At 34.3% G+C, this 23,391-nt stretch overlaps 3 protein-coding genes and 1 long non-coding RNA gene across 10 annotated transcripts in view; 2 read left to right on the top strand and 2 right to left on the bottom strand.

Moving 5' to 3' along the window:
* Positions 1-8,978, bottom strand: bach1b (BTB and CNC homology 1, basic leucine zipper transcription factor 1 b). Of its 2 annotated transcripts, none has more exons than XM_058789288.1 (5): positions 8,139-8,737; positions 6,869-7,119; positions 4,885-5,976; positions 3,273-3,479; positions 1-1,496 (listed from the first exon to the last, which is right to left on the bottom strand). In XM_058789288.1, the coding sequence occupies exons 2-5, from the start codon at positions 7,106-7,108 to the stop codon at positions 1,050-1,052; spliced, it is 1,986 nt and encodes a 661-aa protein (XP_058645271.1). In that variant the 5' UTR covers positions 7,109-7,119; positions 8,139-8,737; the 3' UTR covers positions 1-1,049. The 2 variants fall into 2 exon arrangements, with proteins under 2 accessions (XP_058645271.1, XP_058645270.1); XM_058789287.1 differs by lacking the exon at positions 8,139-8,737 and adding an exon at positions 8,823-8,978 and having other exon boundaries at positions 2-1,496.
* On the top strand, positions 5,835-15,379 carry LOC131548184 (uncharacterized). Its single transcript, XR_009273103.1, has 5 exons — positions 5,835-5,971; positions 6,877-7,073; positions 11,767-11,880; positions 12,078-12,173; positions 15,164-15,379. It is a non-coding gene; the product is annotated as an uncharacterized LOC131548184 (long non-coding RNA).
* Positions 9,378-23,391, bottom strand: part of map3k7cl (map3k7 C-terminal like) — a 14,487-nt gene continuing 473 nt past the window's right edge. The window contains exons 1-6 of one of the 5 annotated variants that reach the window (XM_058789294.1): positions 22,528-22,619; positions 20,421-20,545; positions 19,875-19,956; positions 15,158-15,216; positions 11,753-11,868; positions 9,378-10,326 (exon numbers count right to left, since the gene is read on the bottom strand). In XM_058789294.1, the coding sequence (XP_058645277.1) occupies positions 10,146-10,326; positions 11,753-11,868; positions 15,158-15,216; positions 19,875-19,950 (432 nt within the window). In that variant the 5' untranslated portion in view covers positions 19,951-19,956; positions 20,421-20,545; positions 22,528-22,619 and the 3' untranslated portion in view covers positions 9,378-10,145. Of the gene's footprint in view, positions 10,327-11,752; positions 11,869-15,157; positions 15,217-15,332; positions 15,423-19,874; positions 19,957-20,420; positions 20,546-21,785; positions 21,982-22,527; positions 22,620-23,391 lie in introns of those variants that run through there. The other 4 variants (XM_058789292.1, XM_058789291.1, XM_058789293.1 and 1 more) reach the window with 4 other exon arrangements.
* cct8 (chaperonin containing TCP1, subunit 8 (theta)) overlaps positions 22,603-23,391 on the top strand; it is a 6,254-nt gene continuing 5,465 nt past the window's right edge. Inside the window, exon 1 of one of the 2 annotated variants that reach the window (XM_058789289.1) lies at positions 22,603-22,780. In XM_058789289.1, coding sequence (XP_058645272.1) covers positions 22,721-22,780 — 60 coding nt within the window. In that variant the 5' untranslated portion in view covers positions 22,603-22,720. The remainder of the gene's footprint in view (positions 22,781-23,391) is intronic. The other variant, XM_058789290.1, reaches the window with a different exon arrangement.

Here is a 23,391-nt window from a genome sequence, read left to right on the forward strand (position 1 = left end):
ATAATCACACGACACGCAGCCAAACATTTGTATATAACAATATAATATATAATAACGTTTATTTTTATTTATATTCTAGTATAGTACTCATTAACATTTTGAATTAGCTTTTATTTTAATATTTAGTATTCATTTTAATATTAGCTAATCTTGTGCTTTCTGTGCTTCTGTTATTGTTAGTTTATTTTTTATTTTTTTTTATAGCTAAACTCAGACTTTTTTAGTTAGTTGCATATATATACACAACAAACAACACAGGATTTATTTTATTAAAATAATTCAAATAAAAGATATTTACAAAATTAACTAATTAAAAGAAAAACAAGTCTATTTCAAATGTACACATTTTTAAAGTCATTTATTAACAAGCTTTCTGAAGAGAGGATAATTTGGTCCCAAGCAAAACATTAGAGCGGAATAATTAAAGTGTTATCACATTAAATTTAAAAAGAAAAAAAGATCAGATTTTTATTTAAGGCAACATATAATGAAACCGTTTTTGCTTACAAATGGATTTCCCTGCTGCCACAACTGATGGAGGGAGAAAAAAAACATTAGTGAAACTACAGTATGTGCAGTACTGAACACCTGAGAATTTGATTCCCAGATTCAATGGTCTCTTCCAGCGTTTCGAGACATTTTGAGTGTCACAGTTTCAGTGAAAACAGATTACAGTACAGTTTAGTCCAATAGCTTTATGTCACCTGAGAAGAAAAAAGGTTATTATTGAGCTGTGAGATGAGGTTTGTTGTGTTGTAAGTCCAAAAATGATCCTGTGAATTGAGGTTGATTGATTCCATAAGAATGTGAGGATGTTCGGGGACACGTGTGTTAAAAATGATCGTTTTAGGTAAAGGAATACTTCACTGAACACTGACCAATACAAACTTAATGCTAATGCTTAAAGAGTTTGAGTAAAAAAATAAAATATAACGTACAACCTACGATCAGACGAGGACAGTAGTGATGTCACGTTTGTTAAATGCACCTTTAGTGAGTAATTTAAGTCCTTCAGTGATTTTCTATGGTCCTTCCTTCAACCAACACATTTAATTTTGCAATTTGTCTGTTTCATGGTCACTGATGAGCAGATCAGTGGCTAGTTTCACCATTGAACTACACTCCAATGGCGAGGCATCAAGAGGACAGGTGTGTGACTGAGCTTCTGCGACCCCAAGAGGTAACCGGTTCTGTGAGCTTGATTGTGCAAAAGTATTTTTCATTGAGAAACTAACTGGTGGTTTGGCTCCAGAGCAACAGGTGTGTGTGGAGAGGTCTGAAGCCTGGGGACTCTGAGAAAGGTCTGGAGAGGGGCACAGGAAGGCAGACAGCGGGCAGTCTGGAGAGGAATATTTGGCCAGCACCTGAAGCTGCTCGGGTCTGAGGGCGGCTTCAGTACAAACCCTCTCGTACAGGCCTGAGTAACTCTGCCAGGCCTTCATCTTCATCTGATTCAGCTTTATCCTTTCAGTTGTCAGCTTCTCTCGCTCACTCCTCTGCAGAGCACAATGAAACCAGATATATACACTATAAAAAAATATTACGACTAAATTTAAGATTTGTTATTTATATTATTTTCTTTTTTGACATTTAAGTTGCATATAATATTTAACTGGACTACACAGTTTTAACATAAACTGTTAAACTTAATGTGATGCATACATGTCAATCATACATAAATGAAACGGGTAAGATTTCTGCCCTCAAAAAAATCACGGCATAGTTTATTATCTGACTTTATTAAATAATAATATTTTCAAAATGCATTTATTTGAATGAGCATAAACCTGTTCACTGTGAAAAACGTTAGTTAAAAGGTATGAGCGTGGAAATATGGCTAGCTGTAGAACGAGCAATTCAATAAAAATATATAAGACTGGATTTATTGATGATGATGAATATATAAACCTGATAATTGTGTATTTCAAACACGTTAAATTTATTAGCACTATTACATAAATAACATAAATCTTATCCATCACATTAAGTTTATTAGTCAGTTTATGTTAAAACTGATTAATCCAAATGGATGTAAATTTTACACGCAATTCAAATGTATGGCTGAATCTCACAAAAGCCTGTCCAGGTCATATTTCACCCAACAATAACAAATCAGATTTTCGATTAGAAAAGAAAAGTGTTTGAAATGTCAGGACCATTAAGATACTACACAATTCTTTAACATAATAAAAATGTGAATAAGTAAAAATAATAATAATAAATGTATTGAAAATATATATATATATATATATATATATATATATATATATATATATATATATATATATATATATATATATATTTAAATGATTAATTTAAAAGAAAATAAAAAATTAATTCAGTAAATATAATTTAATATACCTAATCAAAACTTTCATTGGCATTACAAAATAAATCAAAATAAAAGTCATCTTATAAAATTCTATTAAAAAAAAAAAAAAAAAAAGATCCCTAAAATAGTTTAGTGCATTTTCTTGAAGAAAAATAGAATGTGATCCAGTCATGTTTTTGTGAAATTCATTGAAATAGCAGCTGTAGAACAAAACTTTAATCCTGAATGAGGTATTTGAAGTACTGGAAGAGTGCACAGCTATAAACTTTGGGCAGCGGCTATTTGCACTAAGTGCAAATAAGCATATTTTCTTAGTTTTAGTAGTCCTTTTTTTTTTTTTTTTTTTAGTATTGCAAATAGTAGTATTTTTTTAACGATACGCTATTTATACTAAGTGCAAATAGCCATAGATTCTATTTACACTATGTTAAAATAACTATTTATATACTACTTATTGCAAATAGTGGCAATTATCTGCACCTCAATATTGTAGTACATTATAAAACAGTACGCAATAATAACGTATTGAGTGTAAATTATAGTTTTAATTCAAATTATTAAATGGATGCCACCTTAAAGCCCTCCCTACACCTACCTGATACTTTTTCAACTTTTTGATTATTTCCTTCATTTTTATTGAAAATAAATGCCTTTCCGATGAGATTTAAAAAAGGAGAAAAAAAAGTTCGGCAAAAGGCGGGTTCGAACTCGGGTTTCGATCGCGTCAAAAAGCATTGAAACAGATGTAACCCATTGAAACAGATGTGAAACGAGCGTCTTTTTTCAGTGTTGACCATCCCAATCACACGTTGGTGTGCGGACTTAGTTTAAATAGCCTTTGCCAACAAGGCGGGCTATTTGCGCTTAGTGTAAATAGGCACTCCGTAAACTTTGAGCCTTTAGGTATCCCTCAGACAAGAAGGATCTTTTGAATACTCACCAGTTTCTCGATTTCACACTCCAGGTTGTGTATACAGTCAAGTTTTCGCTTGCGGCAGCGCCGGGCTGCAATCCGGTTTTTGCTCCGTCTGCGGATGTCATGCACAACGTCGAGCTGCTCCCGTGTGAAGCACTGCTGCTTCAGCATCTGCTGGAAGTCATTCCTGCTCAGAGACACGATCTGATCTACAGAGAGCGGCAGCGCCATCTGGAGGGAAACAATAAACATGTCATGGAAGTCACGGAAGCAGATCTGTTTATATTTGAAACACTATGTCAACTTTGCTCAGCATTCAGTGAGTAAAAGATTTATGGGTTAATGCTTCTTTTAAGGTCTTCACTCAGGACTCATGTGGACTTTTGACCTCACAAGGAGTCTGACAAGTCATTATCAGGTGTGCAAAGTAATTATGATTTCAGACTGCTCAAAAGGCAAGGAACAGTGCAAAGTACAACCAACGTTAATAAATCTAAAAATGCTTACCAGAGGTGCCAGGTTTTTGCTTATTCCAACTGTATGAAATTCTAGATAAGATGCGAGTCTCAAATTGTTGGATTGAACAATATTTATTTATTAATATTGATTTAATAGCAGGTCTGCTGTTAAATTGCACCATTTGGTGGGTCTCTAAAGAAAATCACCCATCAATACTATTAACAGGCAAAGTAACTAATGTAATGTATCGCTGGATAATTACTCAACTTTTCTGCTCAACTCTTTTCTGAAATAATTACAAACTTCTTAAGTAAGAAATGCGTTGCTTAATTAGAAAAAAAAAATTAAAATAAATTCACAACCATTTAGATTCCAAGACAACTTTGGATAATAATAATAATTTTATATTAATATAATTATCTACATTAATATAATTAATCAAAATATTATGAAATAATGCAATACTAATATATTATAAGAATACTATTATTATTAAATTGCTGTTAATGACAACCGTAAAAATATGAATAATAATCATAATAACAATGTTTGTATAAAATATTAATAATCTGTAAATTAAAAACAAGTTAAAATATATTTGTGACCATTTAGATCGCAAAACAACTTTAGTTATTTAAGTTATTATACTTGTTATTATTATTAATTATTATAATAATTTCTTGATATAATGAATTATAATATTAGAACATGACACTGCTACTATATAATAATTAATATTATTAATGAAATGCTACTATAATAACAACAGTAAAATAATAATAATATTATATTTGTAAAAATTATTCATAATCTGTAAATTAAAAAAGTTCAAATAAATTTGCGACCATTTAGATTACAAAATATTTTTACATATTATTAATCTATTCATAATATTATTGTTGTTTGTATAAAATGTTTATTTTTCTTGATCGTATTAGTCATAATAAAGCAATTTCCATCTCTACTTAGGTTGAGTCTATAAAGTAAGTCTATGATTAATTGATTGACTACCTTATTGTCCATCATGAAAATTGGATATTTGATCACTTAAAAATGTAATGCACATCTTTCCTCAACAAACTGCACAATTTCATGCATCATTCAAACACAGAAGCTTAGGGATAAGGGTTTGTTGCACACCAATGAAGCACCACTAATAAATACAAGCAGCCCTCACCTCACACACTCGTTCACTGCTGTAAGACTCACTGTCCCCCTCTGTGTCAAAGCTATCAGAGTCCTCCCCTGATTGGTTGGAGGGCATGTATGGACTGCCCTGTGACGTGGGTCCCCCCTCTCCATCGTGCAGATGAGCACCCACCGCACCAAAGTTCTGCAGGAACGGACACTCCACTGCTCTGGGATCTGGGTGGCAGCTTTTCAGACAGTTGAGATTCAAGGGTTTCTCCACCAAGCCCAGGCCAGAGCGAGACGCCTGACAAGAATCCGGCCAGAATGTGAGCTGTTTGGCCACCTCTATTTCCTCCATGCTCCTCTGTTCATTGCATCGGTCAGCTCTGAGCTCCATGTATGGCCTCACAACATCCTCTGGTCCTGAGCGAGGAGACATTCCCCATTTTTCAGAGTCACAAATGGATTGTGCAGACTCATTACAGATTGGAAATGATGGCTGGCCTGTGCAAGATCCAGGATCCAGGGGACAACATTCAGGCAGAAGAGAATCTTCATCGCCAATGAGAGGTGTCTTATCGCATGATAAGATCTCCTTGCCATCTTCATTGCTTGAGCAAGGTAGGCAGCTTAAAGGACAGTCTTCTGTCTTGTCAATGGACATGGGTTTTGAGTCGCAAACATCCAGACAGGATCGCTCCTTCCCACAAGCTATTTGAAACTTCCGGTACTTTGGGCACAGAAGGGAGTAATCTGTGTCTTTCTGGCTGTGACAGCTTTTTCCAACGTCCTCAATGGCCACCGAAGGAAGAAAAGATGGTTCTTTGACTTCAAGCTGAAGCTGCGAGGGCTGAGGTAATGATTTGTCTTCATCAATAACATCATCCCCATCAATCGAGCTCAATTCAGCCCCACGTGATTTACAGCATTTTGTTTTGCAGCATTTCCTCTGGACTTTGGGTGCACTTCGGCTGCTGTCAAAGAACTTGGGGAGAAGGAAGTCAAAGCAGGCTTTGTCCAAGTTCTTGAAACCAAGAACAGAGGCACAGTTACGGATTTCCAGCACGTTCTCTTTGGTGAAGATGAGTTTTGAAGTGTAGGCAAAGTCCAGCAAGGGTTCAAATCCCTCTGAGGTAACCTTCAAAATGAAAAAAACAATATGTTTAAATCAAGTGCATAAAAATGCATCATATCTCACATTGAATTAAAGGGATAGTTTCTCCAAAAATGAAAATTCTGGCTCAATAATGCCAGAGGACAGTGATGCAGAAGAGAAGAATTGTTGAAAAGTTATTTTTGTTTTCTTTGCGCACAAAAAGTATTCTTGTAGCTTTGTTAAATTACGGTTGAACCACTGATGCCACATGGACTATTTTAACAATGTCCTTACTACCTTTCTGGGCTTTGAACATGGTAGTACCCACCCTTGCTGTCTATGGAGGGTCAGAAAGCTCTCAGATTTCATCAAAAATATCTTACAGTTTTTTGTTTTTTTCAACTGCTTACACACATTTTCAAAACTTTACCTCTTTTTTCAAAACTTTGTACACAAATCCAAGAATTGCACACACAAAATACAAAATGCCTCACATCTCGCAAAATGAAGCAATGCATTCAAAATATCACAAACACATCTCAAAAGCAAACATTTGCAAACACCTTTGCCATAATAATAATTCCTGTTAGATTTTTTGTGTTACATAGAGAATTGTAGTGTTGTGTTTTTCAAGAAGTGTTTTATGAGTCAAAGGCCGAGAATTAGCATATGTTTTTGCAGATTTGGTGTGTGGTTCTGGTGTTTGAGTGTCAGGTTTCAGAAATTGTGTGAAAGTAAAGATTTTGTGTGTAAGCAGTTGAAAAAAAACTGTAATTTGTGTTCCGAAGATGAACTAAGGTCTTACGGGTTTGGAACGACATGAGGGTGAGTAATGACAGAATTATCATTTTTGGGTAAACTATGCCTTTAAATATTTCTGTCGCAATATTGGGCCAAAGATATCCCATGTACATCCTCCTTTAATTGTTGTTACCTCATCAGGAAGGTTGATGATAATTCCTTCAGGTGTATGACTGGACAAACGAGTGCTGAAATAATCACTGCAGGACGCCAGAACTGCCCCATGGGCCCGATAACTCTGGGTCTCTGCCACAACTGTCACGTCACACAGAAGATCTTTCTTCCTCTGCTCATTCAGACATTGCAGAATGTGGGAACTGTGCACAGACGACTGGAAGGTGAACTTAAACGACTTGGAGTTTTCCACCGACATGCTGAGTTAATCTGTATGGTAAAAACATAAAGAATATGTGCTCAATTCAAAGAAACTGTCATGTGTACTAATCATAACTGAAAATTTTAGTTATGAAATTCATTTATTATACATATAAAGCAAGCAACAGTCTGACCATTGAATTTCCAAGACTTTTCCTGTTACTGGATAGAGATGTTTCAAAATCATATTATGGATGTTGCATGCAGCAATTTTAAAGAGAAATTTCTAACCAATTAAATATTTTAGAACTCAGCATAACTTGTAAAATATATATATCCACTCTAAAGATTTCCATGTCGTGAACACACTATTAAAATCCCCTATGGTTTTTACAGTTTTTACAATTTCAACAATGCTCACCAACTTTCTCAGCAAAGTTGGTAACAGAAGCATTTTGTCATTAATTGTTCCCATAAAGGTTTTTATTAAAGAGTTATATTATTATTTATATTTTGTAGAACCATGGCAATGTAGTTTTCCACCCAGAACACCCACTGTTTAACATGACTATTAAAAAAAAAAAAAAGTTGAAATAATGCAGCCTGATGGCTTTAACAAAAGCATATAGCATTGATTAACAAACTCTTTAAGGATCTGTAAATTATTTTTAATGGAGAAAATGAGTTTAATCTGCCTGTTGCACTCGTTATTTGTCACTAGTTATGGAATAGGAAATGGAAAACCCGGAATGGAACCAGAGCGGAGTGACACTGTGCGTGAAGGGGAAATTTATGCCACTCCACTCACGACACTTCCAGTTTTGTGCTTTGCTTGGCCAGTTTTGGATCTTTTTGGAATTATTTACTCATTAACTGGCCAATTTGTGTCTCAAGCGTACGTTGCTCAGTTTTAAACTCATTTCATTGAACTTGCAACTGTCACATTAGCAACTGTCTAACTGACAGGTTATTCAAGAGCGCTCTTGCTCGCGTGATACTTCTTAAAAACTCTCGTTCTACGGGAAGTAAGGCTAAAACAAAAGCGCCTCGGGAAAAATTCTTTTTGAAACACTCACTACGTAACTTACGTGTGCTTGCCAGCGGGAGCTCCTTATCTCAACCGTGTACTGAGAATTTGACCTAGTCAAGTCATAAGCGTGTGTGGCGCAATCTCTGCTGACTCATTGGGTTTTGCTGATAAAGGATGAGCAAGCATTTTCCACGTCTGTCCCTTTCCATTAAACTCCTCCACTTTACGAGGAACTTAGGGACCGGTTGCCTCATACAGTTCGGCTGGAGCATGTTATGTTGTTAAACGGAAACATTTGAACTCATTTCCCTAATCCTGTGTCGAGTAAAAACAACAGACGCGTCTTGGATGTAATAAAACCCCAACATTACGCTTGTGTCACAAAACCTAGTGAGCCGCCTACCTGGAGACAGCATCCTAGGCGCGCTTTAAATGTTTGAATAGAACCTTCGGAACGCGGATACGACGCTCAAAATGCTGTCTAGGTGGAAAGCCCATTATGTTTTGAGACACAGCCTACGTCCGAATGGAAAAAAAAAAGAAGAAGAATACAGTCGTGATCACTGAAAAACCCACAGCCGCATGGCGTGAAATAGAACTATATCTAAACTAAACCAGTCAATGCGTTTTTACATTTAATTTAGACATTTTAAACTTTAACTATAAAGTTCACCGATCTTCATTCTCAATGCCTTTATGTCTGTCTTGACTGACAAAACCACAAGAGATCGTATATACTCACCTGTCATATCACTGGAGAGTGAGAGGAAAAGTTGGATTTGATACTACATACTAACTCGCCTTGTTTAAAGCGCTCACTTGTAACTATATGAAAATAAGGAGGCGCTTGTGTTTCACTCTGGTGTCATGTGACTTCTGCCAAAAAATTGTTTTTGTCCCGCCTTCTCAAACACAGCCCTCTTTTCATTGGCCCTCTGTCATGTCAGTCATTAACGTCACTACTTCCTTACTTTTCGCCTCCAGACCTCCGTGGTTTTCACCCACAGTCCACTGCACAGCGTGACAGACACATTTAACCTCGTCAGTCCCGTATTGGGAAACTTACACAGAAAAACCAGATGGAATATTCACTATATTGAATATTTGGACCAATGTAGCCAGACACAAGCACACTTTGGGTCTTCTTAACTTAACAAATGTAGTATAATTCTTAAATAGTCTTTTTTATTTAGAGTCTTTACATAAGTTGTGAGTTATATAATACTAATAGAAAAAATGTAACTATTTTATGGTACAATTTACATATTGTACACTGTAGTGTAAAATGCTACTCACTGAGTCTAAATGTCAGAATAACCATATGCCATTTAACATTCACAATCAATTCTGATTAAGAAAAGGAAACCTTCTCTAACTAAACAAAGCTCTAGACTAAATAAATCCTAAATCTGGAGGAAGCAAACCTTTCATGCTGCTAAACTGGTTTGTGGACATACACCTCTGGTATTTCAGTTGTGTGGGATGGGGGTGTCAGCCATTGATATTTTTGAAGGGTTTCACAATCCTAAAATGAGCAGATCACATTTCGAAACCCAAGTTCCCTATTGCTGAGTGACTAAACAATGGTGTGTAGTCATACATTTATCGTCACCTAGCTTGAACTCAAATAGCTAAACAGAAATGTAATTCCTTAATTCCTTTTTTATGCAATTGGCAGACAGTAAACAGTAAAAACTTTTACTGAGAGCAACTTTCACAGCAGAGCGTTTGTACAGTATAGGTGAGTGAAGCACATTTGTCAACAAACACATCCTTAAAACACACAAAGAAGAAAAATAGTATATATTCAGAACAATGTCAGACATATATGAGTGAGACGACCTCTCAGCTCAAGTTTGGGCCACTAGACCATCCGCTCTGAAATAGACCCACATTAGCTTAAAATATATTAAATATACACTGATTAAGTCTCTCAGTCTAAGCACACTGATTCAAGATCAGTTTTCCGCTTCAGTACATTACACAAGCACTGAAGGAACGCTGAGATGTTATAAGCAGTAGTGAAGAACCAGAGGTGAAAGCTCTTTCGCACTGGTGTGAAAGGTCACGAGGAGCCTTGCCTCTTTTGGCTGATCACTCGGAGCGTCTCTAGCTGCTGTGCACGTTGGCTATGGACTGTTATTAGATTTTGATTCTCTTCCGTAAGTATCCTGTATTCCTCCTCAAGTCGTGCAAACTCCATCGACACCTTTTCGTCCTCTAGCAGCTCTGCCATGAGCTCTCTCCTGAGTGTGACAAACACAAACGGGGAAATAACATGTTATAATCATTCATTACATCACATCTTTTAATGACTGTATTTAATGTAATGATGATATGAAAGGTGTGTGCCAAAATAACATATTCTGTGGGCTGGGTGTCAGACTGGTGACTACAGTCGGCAGTTCTGTACCCGAAACTATTTAATAGGAAGTGAAACTGTCTATGCCATAGTTTAGGGTACCTGGGTTGATACAATGATCTCAATTGAAAAAAAAACAAAACAAAACAAAAAAAAAAACAGTATTACAGACAGTCTGTGATTTGTAATGTTTCACTGGCTCACAAAGGCACTGAGCCAGTGGGTGATCTGCATATGGCCTTTGGACCATAGTTAACTGTTTGAGCAGGGTTGTAGGGTGGTGACAGCCACGTTTCTGTCTGTTGTTTAATATGAAGGTTTAAAATGTGGAAAACAAAGGGTTAAAAGTGTTTAACTGCACAAAGATGGATTAGAGACATATATACAGTATGTCACTAGGGAACATCAGAAATGGTACTCTAGCTGAGCTTGGTGTTTTATCTAAATTCAGTATATCTGAAAAAAATTCATGTGTTTTCCTCTTTAGAAAAAAAAATAAAAAATCAGAGAGAGAGCACAAACACTGGAAATTTACAGTGGCATTTAGATGAGAAGAAAGGTCTTGTGTTTTCCCTCTATAAATAAAACAGAACCCGTCTAAATACGTTGTGCAGCTATAACGTTAGTTATGTTTACATACATTTTCACAACTACACTCTTAAAAATAAAGGTGCTTCATGATGCCATAGAAGAACCTTTTTGTCTAAATGGTTCCATAAAGAACTGTTATCATCTGAAGAACCTTTCTGTTTCACAAAGAAAAAGAAAAAGTTGGTTCTTTAAAGAACCTTTGACTGAATGGTTCTTTGTGGAACCAAAAATGGTTCTTCTATGGCATCGCTTGAAGAACCTTTTGAAGCACCTTTATTTTTAAGAGTGTAGTATACTGCACAATACAATACAAATGTACTTTTTAAAACTCAAAAAAGAGTTGTTTGGAATCCTAAAAAGTGGAGTATACTTGTTATAGGCTTTACAGTGCACTTTTCGTTTTCATCAAAGTGTGGTTTTGCAATGTAAATGTTGAAAAAACAAAAAGTCTTGCATACCACCACAATACAGTATGCCAGGTCTTGTCATGATTACACAGGCCTATTTTAACCCGTAGAGCAGCATGACAATGGCAGCTTTGATCAATAGTCTGTTCATACTTACAACGATGTGTCTTTATACAGAACATCCTGTATCAGAGTATATTTATTGATCGTACAAACATTATGGCATACTAATTGGGTAATTAACTGAATTTGAAATCAATCTCAGTAATATCAGAATATGTGTTTGTGTTGTGAGTTCTTTTTAAAGCTTACTTTCTGTCTTCCAGGCTGGCGATTTCATGTTTGACCTGGTTGAACTCATTGGCCATCTTGCAGTGGTTTCTGTACACTTCTATGGACTCCTTTAGAGACCGACACGGCAGCACCGGCTAGTGAGGAAGGTAATGACATTATTACGTCACATTTTTTTATTGGTGAAACTGTAAGTGTTTTATTTTTTCCTAATACTTCAGCACAAACCACAATTGATCTTTTTAATGAGTTAATTGACACATATGTTATAGTCTGTCTATCTATATATATAGATTGTAGCTGCAGTGACTGGAGATTAATTCAGGAACTTCATTTCTTTTTTTAGATTGTCTTCTACATCCTGGAATATACACAGAATCGTCATACGGCCTGACAAGAGGGTTTCAATCAATAGATGAAACATAATATGTGGAAACAGTTTGTGAGACGCTTGAATTTTTTATTCCTTTTGTGTCGGGAACTTCTTCTTTCGCAATGACTCACGCCACAGTCCTACAAAATATCATCCACGCGACAAATGCTTCAACTTCTCCCAGTTTTTCCCCTAATGTGTGGGTGTGTGCATGTTAAGTCCAGCCTATGAGTTCTGATGTAGGACAATTTCAGCATTTCAGAGAGGGACACTTTCATGGGGAATCTTTCTTCCTTTAAATGCTAGCAGCACAAATTTAAATAAAAACTAAATAATTTCATAAATATCTTTTATAGATTGCTAAAAATATATTGAAGGATAAAGATTACAGATTTTTTTTTTTTTTATCTACCCAATAGTCAGCGCATTTCATGATGCAAAGAGACACATGTAAGCTCTTAGAGCTTGTTCCCTTTAGCCTTTTCCTTAAAAAAAAATCTGAAAGAGTATTTGATATTAGTGATAAATCCTTTTTTTGTATCAGTAATGTACTAGTTATGAGGAAATTGTATGAGGAAAAGTACTGATCTAGTCATGCTGTCAACGATCAAAACCAACCCTTCATGTCAGCATGAAACAGCATTTACTCTCCATTTTACATGCGTAATGTAACGTATCTTTGAGTGAAACAACACATTTAAAGGGGGAAAAAGTTGAAGGACGTCACCCGAAAAAGAAAAGCAAGTTATTACATTTTGATGATTGATTATGAGGAAGTATTTATTTTTCATAATGTTCACAATAAGACCCAAAAAGATATATTAGACACAAAGTGTGTCATTTATGAGCTAAATGTTTTTATTTAATATTTTTTATGTAATAAAGATTTTTATTTAATAATAATTAAACAACAACAACAATAATAATAATAACAACAACAACAATACTACTACTACTACTACTACTAATAATAATAATAATTAATAAAACTGATGGGCTTCTAGTGACAAAGATTAAATTGTTTTTATAATATGTTTATTTAATAAAGATTTTGTAATAAAGATTAGTATTTAATAATAATAATCGTAACAACAGCAATAATAATAATAAAACTGATGGGCTTCTAGTGAAAATATTTACAAAAAAAAGTTTTTAATGAATAATTATCAGTTTTAATTTGATATATATATTATGAATTGATTAATAATAATAATGCATGCATGGGCTTCTAATTGTAAAAATTAAATGTAATTATTATTATAATTATTATTTTGTATTAATAATGGCATTTTAATAATAATAATAATAATACATGTATGGGCTTCTAATGGCAAAAATTAAATGTAGTTATTATTTTGTATTAATAATGGCATTTTAATAATAATAATCGTAACAACAGCAATAATAATAATAACAACAACAACAATACTACTACTACTACTAATAATAATAATAATACATGTATGGGCTTCTAATGGCAAAAATTAAATGTAGTTATTATTTTGTATTTAATAAATGTATTTATTAATAATAATAATAAAACTGATGGGCTTCTAGTGAAAATATTTACAAAAAAAAGTTTTTAATGAATAATTATCAGTTTTAATTTGATATATATATTATGAATTGATTAATAATAATAATAAAACTGATGGGCTTCTAGTGACAAAGATTAAATTGTTTTTTATAATATGTTTATTTAATAAAGATTTTGTAATAAAGATTAGTATTTAATAATAATAATAAAACTGATGGGCTTCTAGTGACAAAGATTAAATTGTTTTTTATAATATGTTTATTTAATAAAGATTTTGTAATAAAGATTAGTATTTAATAATAATAATAACAACAACAACAATAATAATAATAACAACAACAACAATACTACTACTACTACTACTAATAATAATAATAATTAATAAAACTGATGGGCTTCTAGTGACAAAGATTAAATTGTTTTTTATAATATGTTTATTTAATAAAGATTTTGTAATAAAGATTAGTATTTAATAATAATAATCGTAACAACAGCAATAATAATAATAAAACTGATGGGCTTCTAGTGAAAATATTTACAAAAAAAAGTTTTTAATGAATAATTATCAGTTTTAATTTGATATATATATTATGAATTGATTAATAATAATAATGCATGCATGGGCTTCTAATTGTAAAAAATTAAATGTAATTATTATTATAATTATTATTTTGTATTAATAAATGTATTTATTAATAATAATAATAATAATAATAATACATGTATGGGCTTCTAATGGCAAAAATTAAATGTAGTTATTATTTTGTATTAATAATGGCATTTTAATAATAATAATAAATAAATAAATAAAAATGATAATAATAAAAATTAAATAATAATAAAAAAAATTTACATTTTGATATTATCATTCAATTTTGATTTTCAGTTAAGTCTAACAATAACTTAAAAGTAAATCAAACTAATGCCATCTTGTGGTCTTACAGAAGCATTACTGAAACATTTCCTCAATGAGAAAGTTGGATTCTCTATATGTCCCATTAAATAAACTGAATAAAAGTTGCGTATCAAACTGAAAATAGTCAAAAGAGGAACAAATGTCCTCAGTCAAGGAAGAGACAACGACAAACCTTTTAAAAGAGCAGTAATATTCTGTGACCTGCGGATGTTCATAATGTTGTCTGGGTTAATGTGAGACAATTCCTGTCTGGTTTTGCTTTTTTCTTTGTGAATCATACATGCAGGATCATTTCACTTCACCCTTGTTTAAAAACCCTCTCACTCCTGCTGATGCTGCTGTTTAGTGCCAACATTAGCACTTATATATTAGCACGGTGGATTTAGCCTTTCTACAGTTTTTTTCTGCACACCCGTCACACTATGACCCCAAACTGTGATTATCACACACACAACAATCTTTAGTTGTGAGATATAATGTATAATATCTACTACTATCAGAGGCTTATTACAGCTGTATTCTCCAGCAGACTCTGTAATTGTATTCTAAGCATGCAGTACTATGCCGTCATGTTTTAAACAGATTATTAATAAACTTTACCTGCAGGCGTTGCTCAAGGTCAGGGAATGATGGAAGGGGATCCTCTGCATCTTTCAACTCTGAGAGGAAAAGAAAGCCAGATGAACATGTCTGGTAAGAGAATGCTAATGTTTAAGATCTTTACTCCAAGGCCTTAGTGGTGACATCTACATCCATCTAATCAGCTAAATCATACCACAGTGCACATGACACCACAGCATGTCCATTTAGCTGTTAGCTATTCACTGATCCAGGTCCAGTTTCCCTAGTGTAAACATATATGTGGCCATTCGCCTAGAAACTGCTTCCAGATCAGTGCCAAAAACCAAACTCGAGCAGCAGCTGTTCGGCCATGGACTCTAAATCCTGAACGGACAGATTGAAAGTAACTATCTCCCAGGTTCTTTGCAATGACTTGTCTTTAACGAGCGCTCTGACAGACAGCTTGTCTGCACTGATTCCCGCCATGCCAGCTATGTCCAAGTGGAGCTCACACTCACTCACACTGAGAATCCTCTGATGCAACCAGCTAAAAACAGGCCTGTTTACAGTCGTGCCTTAGCCAGACGGCCAATTAAAAGATAAATATACATTCAAATTTGCAAGGGTATTATCTGAAACATGATATGCACGTGATTCCTGCAGAATGTGGCCAGGTGGGGAGGAGCATGACACGTTCATGTAATTTTGGCTAATTGACTGCATATATATTACTTTGAATTATGGATTTTTGAATTTTTGCTCTGTTGGCTGTGGAGTCAAGACATTTACAAATATGATTAAAAGATTAATATGAGACAAAACTACAGAATGTCACATTTTATTATTGGGTGATTCAACACATAGATGTTTTACCAGCTCAGAAGATCAGCACTTTTAGAGTTTCATCCCTCTATCTGATGTGAGCGTAAGTATTGGAACAGTTGCCTCACAAGTCATCAGCTGTGTCCTGTTGCATTAATTCTTCAGATATTAAAAGCAGGGAATGTGTCGTATCAGTTATATCCATTACTTCGGCATTCTGAATCTTGCATTCGATGATGACACACACAAACCAGGATGAAGATGAGGGAGCTGACTTTGAGAGAAAAGCAAGCAATTTGGATGCTAAAAGAAAAGAGGAAGTCAATTAGAGCTATAGCAAAAACAAAGGGCATGGAGTTTGGAAACCACCAGCGACACACTGTAAAAAAAATTTTTTTCAAAAAGTTGTTTCAACTTAAAATAATTTGTTACCCCGCTGACTTAAAATTTTTAGTTTAGTCAACTTGAAATTTTAAGTTACTTAATGTTAATTTAAGTGACAACTGGAATATTTTAGTTGACTAAACTAAAAAATTTAAGTCAGCGGGGTAGCAAATTATTTTATAATAGTTGAAACAACTTTTTTTTTTTTACAGTGCACCAGCAACAAACAACTACCTGATCGGCTGAGAAAACAACAGTAGTTGATGACAGACAAATCATAAAAGCTGTGAAAATGAACCCTAAAAGACGTGTCTGTAAAATCACCAACAACTTCCAGAAAGCTGGGGTGATGCTCTGACAATCTACTGTCCTCAGGAGACTTTGACACAGAATAACAGAGGCTACACAGCAAGATGCAAACCTCTGCTCCAAAAATAGAAAGGCAAGATTAGAGTTTGCAAAAAAGCACAAAGGTGAGCCAGAAGAGTTTTGGAACTGTGTTTATGGAGCAATGAGACAAAGATGAACCTTTATCGAAGTGATGGGAAAGCAAAAATGTGGAGAAAAAAAAGGGAACTGCAATGATCCCAAGCATACAGCCTCATCTGTAAAGCATGGTGGAGGTGGTGTCGTGGCATGGGCATGCATGGCTGCCTCTGGAACAGGCCCTCTCAACTTTACTGATGACTTAATGTATGATGACAGTAGCAGAATGAATTTGGAAGAGTACAAAACCATCTTGTCTACCAATATTCAAGAACATGCCACCAGATTCATTGGGAAGTGCTTCATATTGCATCAGCACAATGACCCGAAACACCCCGCCAGTTCAGTCAAAGCATTTATAAGGGCAAAGAAATGGAAGGTCTTAGATTGCCCAAGTCAGTCTCCAGATTTAAATCTGATTGAACATGAATTTCACCAGCTGAAGAGGAGAGTAAAGGCAGAAACTCCCCAAAACAAGCAACAATTGGAATTGGCTGCATTAAAGGCTGGGAAAAGCATTTCAAAGGATGAGACCAAGAGTCTGGTGATGTCTATGGGTCACAGACTCACTGCTGTGATTGAGCGCAAGGGATCTGCAACTAAATAATAGCTTTTAATCTTTTATATCTGCCTTATGTTCAACTGTCCCAATACTTATGCTCACATCAATGAGTGGGATGAACTCTAAAAGTGCTGTTCTTTTTATTTGGTAAAACGGCTAATAATAAAATGTGACATACTATAGTTTTGTCTCATATTCATCTTTTCATCATATTTGCAAATGTCTTGACTCCACAGCCAACAGAACAATTTTGTCTTCACTGTTCCAATACTTTTGGAGGGCACTATATTTGTGTGTGTGTGTGTAGGATTGAATTTTTCTGTATATAATTTTGGAATTTTAATTTTATATTAGAATTATTTTATGTATAATAATAGTGTGTGTGTGTGTGTGTGTGTGGCGTGTGTGTGTATATGTATATATATATATATATATATATATTAGGGATGCACCGAATCCAGATTTTTGGGGTTCTGCCAAATACCGAATCCACTGGTTAAGATTCTGCCGAACCCGAAACCGAATACCGAATCCTACTCCCATCCTCAGACCATTAACACAGTAAACACATTAATGAAGTAAACATAACGTCCACAGCAGTGTATTTTTCATTTTATTTTATTTTAATGCACAACTCGTATTCTTTCGGATGTTTAATACGCAAATGTTTTAACAGCGGCGATGTTGTGTATTGTTTGGGGTCCTTGCCACCACGAGACAAATCGGCATTGCAAATTGAACATGTAGCTCGACTTGAATCGCCTTCTTTCAACTGAAAGTACTGCCAAACAACACTTTTTCTGCTCACGAGTTCCATTTTCACTTTCTCACATATACTGCATTCGAACGGTCCATCTTAAACACCTTCCCGTACTCAACGGCGGCGTGACGTTGACCAGTGTAGCGCGCTTAATGCAAGCTAAGGGTTCGGTGGATTTTTTTTTTTAAGGTTCGGCAGAAACCGAACCCCGTCAAAAAGTCCAATATTCGTCCGAATCCGAATCCGAATCCTGGATTCGGTGCATCCCTAATATATATATATATATATATATGTGTGTGTGTGTGTGTGTGACCCTGGACCACAAAACCAGTCTTAAGTCGCTGGGGTATATTTGTAGCAATAGCCAACAATACATTGTATGGGTCAAAATTATACATTTTTCTTTTATGCCAAAAATCATTAGGATATTAAGTAGAGATCATGTTCCATGAAGATATTTTGTAAATTTCTTACCAAAAACTTCATTTTTGATTAGTAATATGCATTGCTAATAACTTAATTTGGACAACTTTAAAGGCGATTTTCTCAATATTTGGATTTTTTTGCACCCTCAAATTCCAGATTTTCAAATAGTTGTACCTCGGCCAAATATTGTCCTATCATAACAATCAATGGAAATACATCACCATACATCAATGGAAAGCTCATTTATTCAGCTTTCAGATGATGTATAAATCTCAATTTCCTGAATTGACACTTAAGACTGGTTTTGTGGTCCAGGGTCACATACATATTGTGTGTAGTTTTTTGTATATATAATTGTAGAAATCTATATCGGAATTATTGCATGTATAATAATAGTTTAATAATATTATATATAATAGTTTATAATAGTTTAATAATATTATATTATATTATATAATTATATATATATTTATAATAATAGCATAATAATTGTATGTATGTGTGTGTGTGTGTGTGTATACACACACAAACACAAAATTGCTTTTATTATTGATTTATTTATTTTAGAGGTTAGTTTTGGAGTTATGAAAATGTATTTTAGTTCAGCTTTTGTTCTCCACACGCAGTTTTGTTTAATTTGTTTATTTCAGTTAAACTAAATTATTTTATAATTTTATAGTTTCCATAAACGAGTGGCTATTAATCACACACACACACACACACACACACACACACACACACACAAAAGTAAAAAAGGAAGTATTATGGGAAAGAAGTCTAAAATATAGCATGTTTATTTGTAGGACTCTATTTGTGTACCACTTTTGGGAAAAAAAAAAAAGGATGCAGGGTGAAGTAGCGGCGAAGCGTGAAGCATTAAATGCTTTTAAATTTAGGCCAGTGTTCTAAAAGCAAATGAGTGAATCATGCAGCAGTGAGGTATTAAAACAGAAACCTGATGCTGCAATGCCCAGGCAGCAGCTGCCATCAAAGCATTTGCCTGAATAGCTGTAAAACACTTTGACAGCGCTGTTGACTTTGTGGCTAGGTAGATATTTTGTTTTTAAGATGCCAGAGATCAACTAAAATAGAGGGGGCACCTGTTTCTTTGTAAAGGATGGCAAAAGTTGAATTGATCCCACATGAGAGGCTTTGGGTGGGTTTTGCTTGTTGCCATTTTGGTAGAAGTCACGCATCGTATGGGCCGTGCAGAGCGGGGGGACGCAACTCTATTTTAGTCTCTCAATCACAGTGTCTTTGTCACAAGCCTGTAGCATCTAAAATAATAATCTGGATATTCTTAACAGATGCATTACCTGAGGTTTCGTCAAGGCTGAAAGCGATTTGTACTTCAGGTTTATCTGCAGAGACTCGTCTAGTTGAGGTGATCATTTATTCCTAGAAAAAGAGCAGATGCGGATTAAACGGGTGGATATGAACCTTATTTATGCTTCAGATGTATGAGATCAGCAGCCTTTCAGGGGTCATGAGAAGGTTTCATCATGTGTCCAAAGTTGCATCAGGAATTAAACAAATTGGAGATAAATCCTCTTCCAGCCAGAAAATGAGATCATACCTCTGTATTGGCTGCCCAGTGTTTCTTAGTGTTGAAATGACTTATGAAATCATATTTGTGTATGTTTATAGTAATACTATATGCATACTGACTATACTTTATATTTATATATATATATATTTACAGAAGATTGAAAGCCAAATGTTAATATCATGAAATGTATGAAAAGGCTATTATAACCTGTTAAAAAGGCTCATTGACTACTGTAACTTTACTTTGTTAAAGCTAAAAGAAGATTTTTAAGAAGTTTGATTTGTTACTATAGGAAACAATAAAACCCCCTTACCTGACAGTAGAAACGTATTTACAGAAAACTCTCCAATAAAAATCTTCAAAGAGTCGCTCAGCAAAAGACACCGAGCTGAAGACACTCCATTGAGAATCCTGTATATCTTCTTCACTGTGTTTATACTGTAAAAAGTCACAGTAAACTAGTCGTAATCCTCGTAGTGTACACTGAGAAGCCAAAAGCAGGTTCACAAGCACAGCCAAAGTAATCACGGCTCTTCAGCAGGAGGCTGTCGGAGTGGCACTGATTCTGTGTGTGCCAGCCAGACGCAAATTAAATGGCTCAAATGGCATGACTTTACACTACAACAATGTCCATCCCTCCAATCAGCTTTGAGTCACCCACACATTCACAAGAACAATGCAAAGGTTAGATTTTTTTTGTAGTAGTTTTCTACTTTCTTTAGAAGATGATTCAGGGTTATGATTTGTAACTTTTTCATAGCTGTATACATCAAATTGATTGCAAAACATGGGTCACACAGAAAATAAATTAATATATATTTAAAATATAAAGATATTTAAAACTAAGCAGATTAAATAAAACAGATTAATAAATAGTATAATACATCAATACAGTAGAATAAGTTCAAAGATTAATTTGCCTCAAACCAATTATAACAATTAATTAGATTATTAATAAATTTACAGTGATATGAATACTTATATATCAAAATAGGTATATCAAAATTATTTTACATTTAAAAGTATTTTTCTGTATTTTTCACTGATTTAATTTCTGAGCCAAATTAATCTATGAATTTATTCTACTGTATTGATTTATTATTCTATTATTTATTAATCTGTTTTATTTAATCTACTTTATTTTAAATATATTTATATTTTATTTCATTTTATATTTTTAAGTATATTTTTATATTTTATTTAATTTGAAAGACAAATTTAAAATGAAATAAACATATATATTAAATGAAATAGATCAATATAACAAAATAAAAATAATAGTTCTTTGATTTATATTAAACTAAATTAGACTAATATTCATAAATTGATATTAGACTAAATTCATAAATTCAACTGGCTCAGAAAAAATAATAATTATAACATTTATAACATATAAATTCAAAGTGATATGAATAATTAACAACATATATGGGTATATTAAAATTATTTTAACAGTTAAAGTTTAAATTTAAAATTAAAAGCGTGCTTACCAGTGATGGGAATAACGGCGTTATAAATAAACGGCGTTACTAACGGCGTTATTTTTTTCAGTAACGAGTAATCAAACGAATTACTGTTTCCCCGTTACAACGCCGTTACCGTTACTGACAATAAAATGTGGCGTTACTATATTATAGAATTAAATTTTTCAGTTCATCTGAATGGATGCGCAGTGTACCTTTATTTGACGTACCATAAACTCTAGTGTGAAGGCGCACGACTCGCCGTTGCTTTCTCTCACATACACGCACGCAAAGAAAGATACAGAGCAAGAGAGTCTTTCATAACAAGCAGAATTTACGCGCTACATGTAAACGATATTCTTTGTTGTATTTTCCTTTGGAGTTCCTTTGGAATTCTTCAGCTTTTAAGAACTGCTGGGTTCTCTGGTAGTGGGCGGAACTAATGCGCAAACTACAATCTCATTGGCTGGCGCTCACCTATTATTGTCCCTGTTTTGATTTCAGCAAATCAATTCGAGCGAACGCAGACAACGTGATTAATCTTCATGAACCCAGCAGCTCATTAATCCTTAGTGCGTTTTATATTGATGACAAATATGCATTCATACTTGGTTATTCTAATTACTAAAGTTCTATCATCATATAATATTAAATTATCATAATATTATATTATAATGCTTGACTGACTGATACTAAGTGTCAGTAGATAAATAGTGTAGATTAATGTACAATGTTTTATAATAATAATTTATTATTTTTAGTGTCCATTTCATTAATTTAACATATTTAATATTCGGGGCATCCAAAGTTATTTGACGTTTGAATTTTTTTTTTTAAAGTAACGCAATAGTTACTTTCCCTGTTACTACTAACTCAGTTACTATTTGTGAGAAGTAACTAGTAACTATAACTAATTACTTTTTTAAAGTAAAGTGCCCAATACTGGTGCTTACTCACAAACAAATAAATAAATAAATAAATTTTCTTTGGGGATCAATCGACTCAATCGGCGCTCCACTCTCTCGTCTGTCTGGTTCAGTAATCCGTGTTTCTGCGCTCTGTAGCGGCGCCTGTTCTTTCTTAGCTGCATGCTTCTCGTGCGCTGCAGCCTCATCCAGCATCAGTTTAATATCTAGCTTATCTGCTCAAAATGGCTCTTCACGTCCCCAAAGCCCCGGGCTTTGCTCAGATGTTAAAGGATGGTGCGAAGGTAGGGCTGTTGAAGAAGTGTTTTGCTCGTATTGTGTTGTTTTTAGAGCGCGCGCACACACACGCAGTGACTCCTCATAGAGGTTTCTAGAACATGGGCCTCATAACGCCCAACTACCGGTAAAACCAGCACACGCTTCAGACTTCAACGGAAGAATAACATTTTATACAAGGCCGTCGCTACCATTAGGTCTTAATGAAATATCGTGGGTTTGACAGTAATTGTGTTTCGTTGGAAAGTAACGGATGAATGAAGTTAGCATGTTAGCTGAAGACATGTGCCACTGACAGACAGACCGCTGCTCACACCTCCATCACTCGCCCAACTGACTTATAGCTAATATTAGGAAGGTAATTGATTTTGGTTAGCTGTAGAATCATAAAACTATTTAAATGTACGGTTTTATTTAACGACTATAAAAATTACATGAATAATCCAACGATAAATGATTCCCGTAAAAAGGGCACTTCCCTATTCGTAATCTCTGGATATTCGGTTTGTTGATGTGCTGATCAGATCGTTTAATTATAGGATTTAACCAAATAACACAATTTGCTTTCAGAGTTTGTGTTTTTAATTTCCAGTTCATTTGTAACGGTTTAGCTTCTAAA

Source organism: Onychostoma macrolepis, chromosome 10 (assembly GCF_012432095.1).
Source record: "Onychostoma macrolepis isolate SWU-2019 chromosome 10, ASM1243209v1, whole genome shotgun sequence".
Lineage (NCBI taxonomy): Eukaryota > Metazoa > Chordata > Actinopteri > Cypriniformes > Cyprinidae > Onychostoma > Onychostoma macrolepis.

Coding starts and splice junctions, on each gene's coding strand:
- bach1b (XM_058789288.1), bottom strand. CDS start 7,108: ATGTCGGTGGAAAACTCCAAGTCGTTTAAGTTCACCTTCCAGTCGTCT. Junction 5,977..6,868: donor TCATCAACCTTCCTGATGAG/GTAACAACAATT, acceptor TTCATTTTGAAG/GTTACCTCAGAGGGATTTGA. Junction 1,497..3,272: donor AGTGTGAAATCGAGAAACTG/GTGAGTATTCAA, acceptor TGTGCTCTGCAG/AGGAGTGAGCGAGAGAAGCT.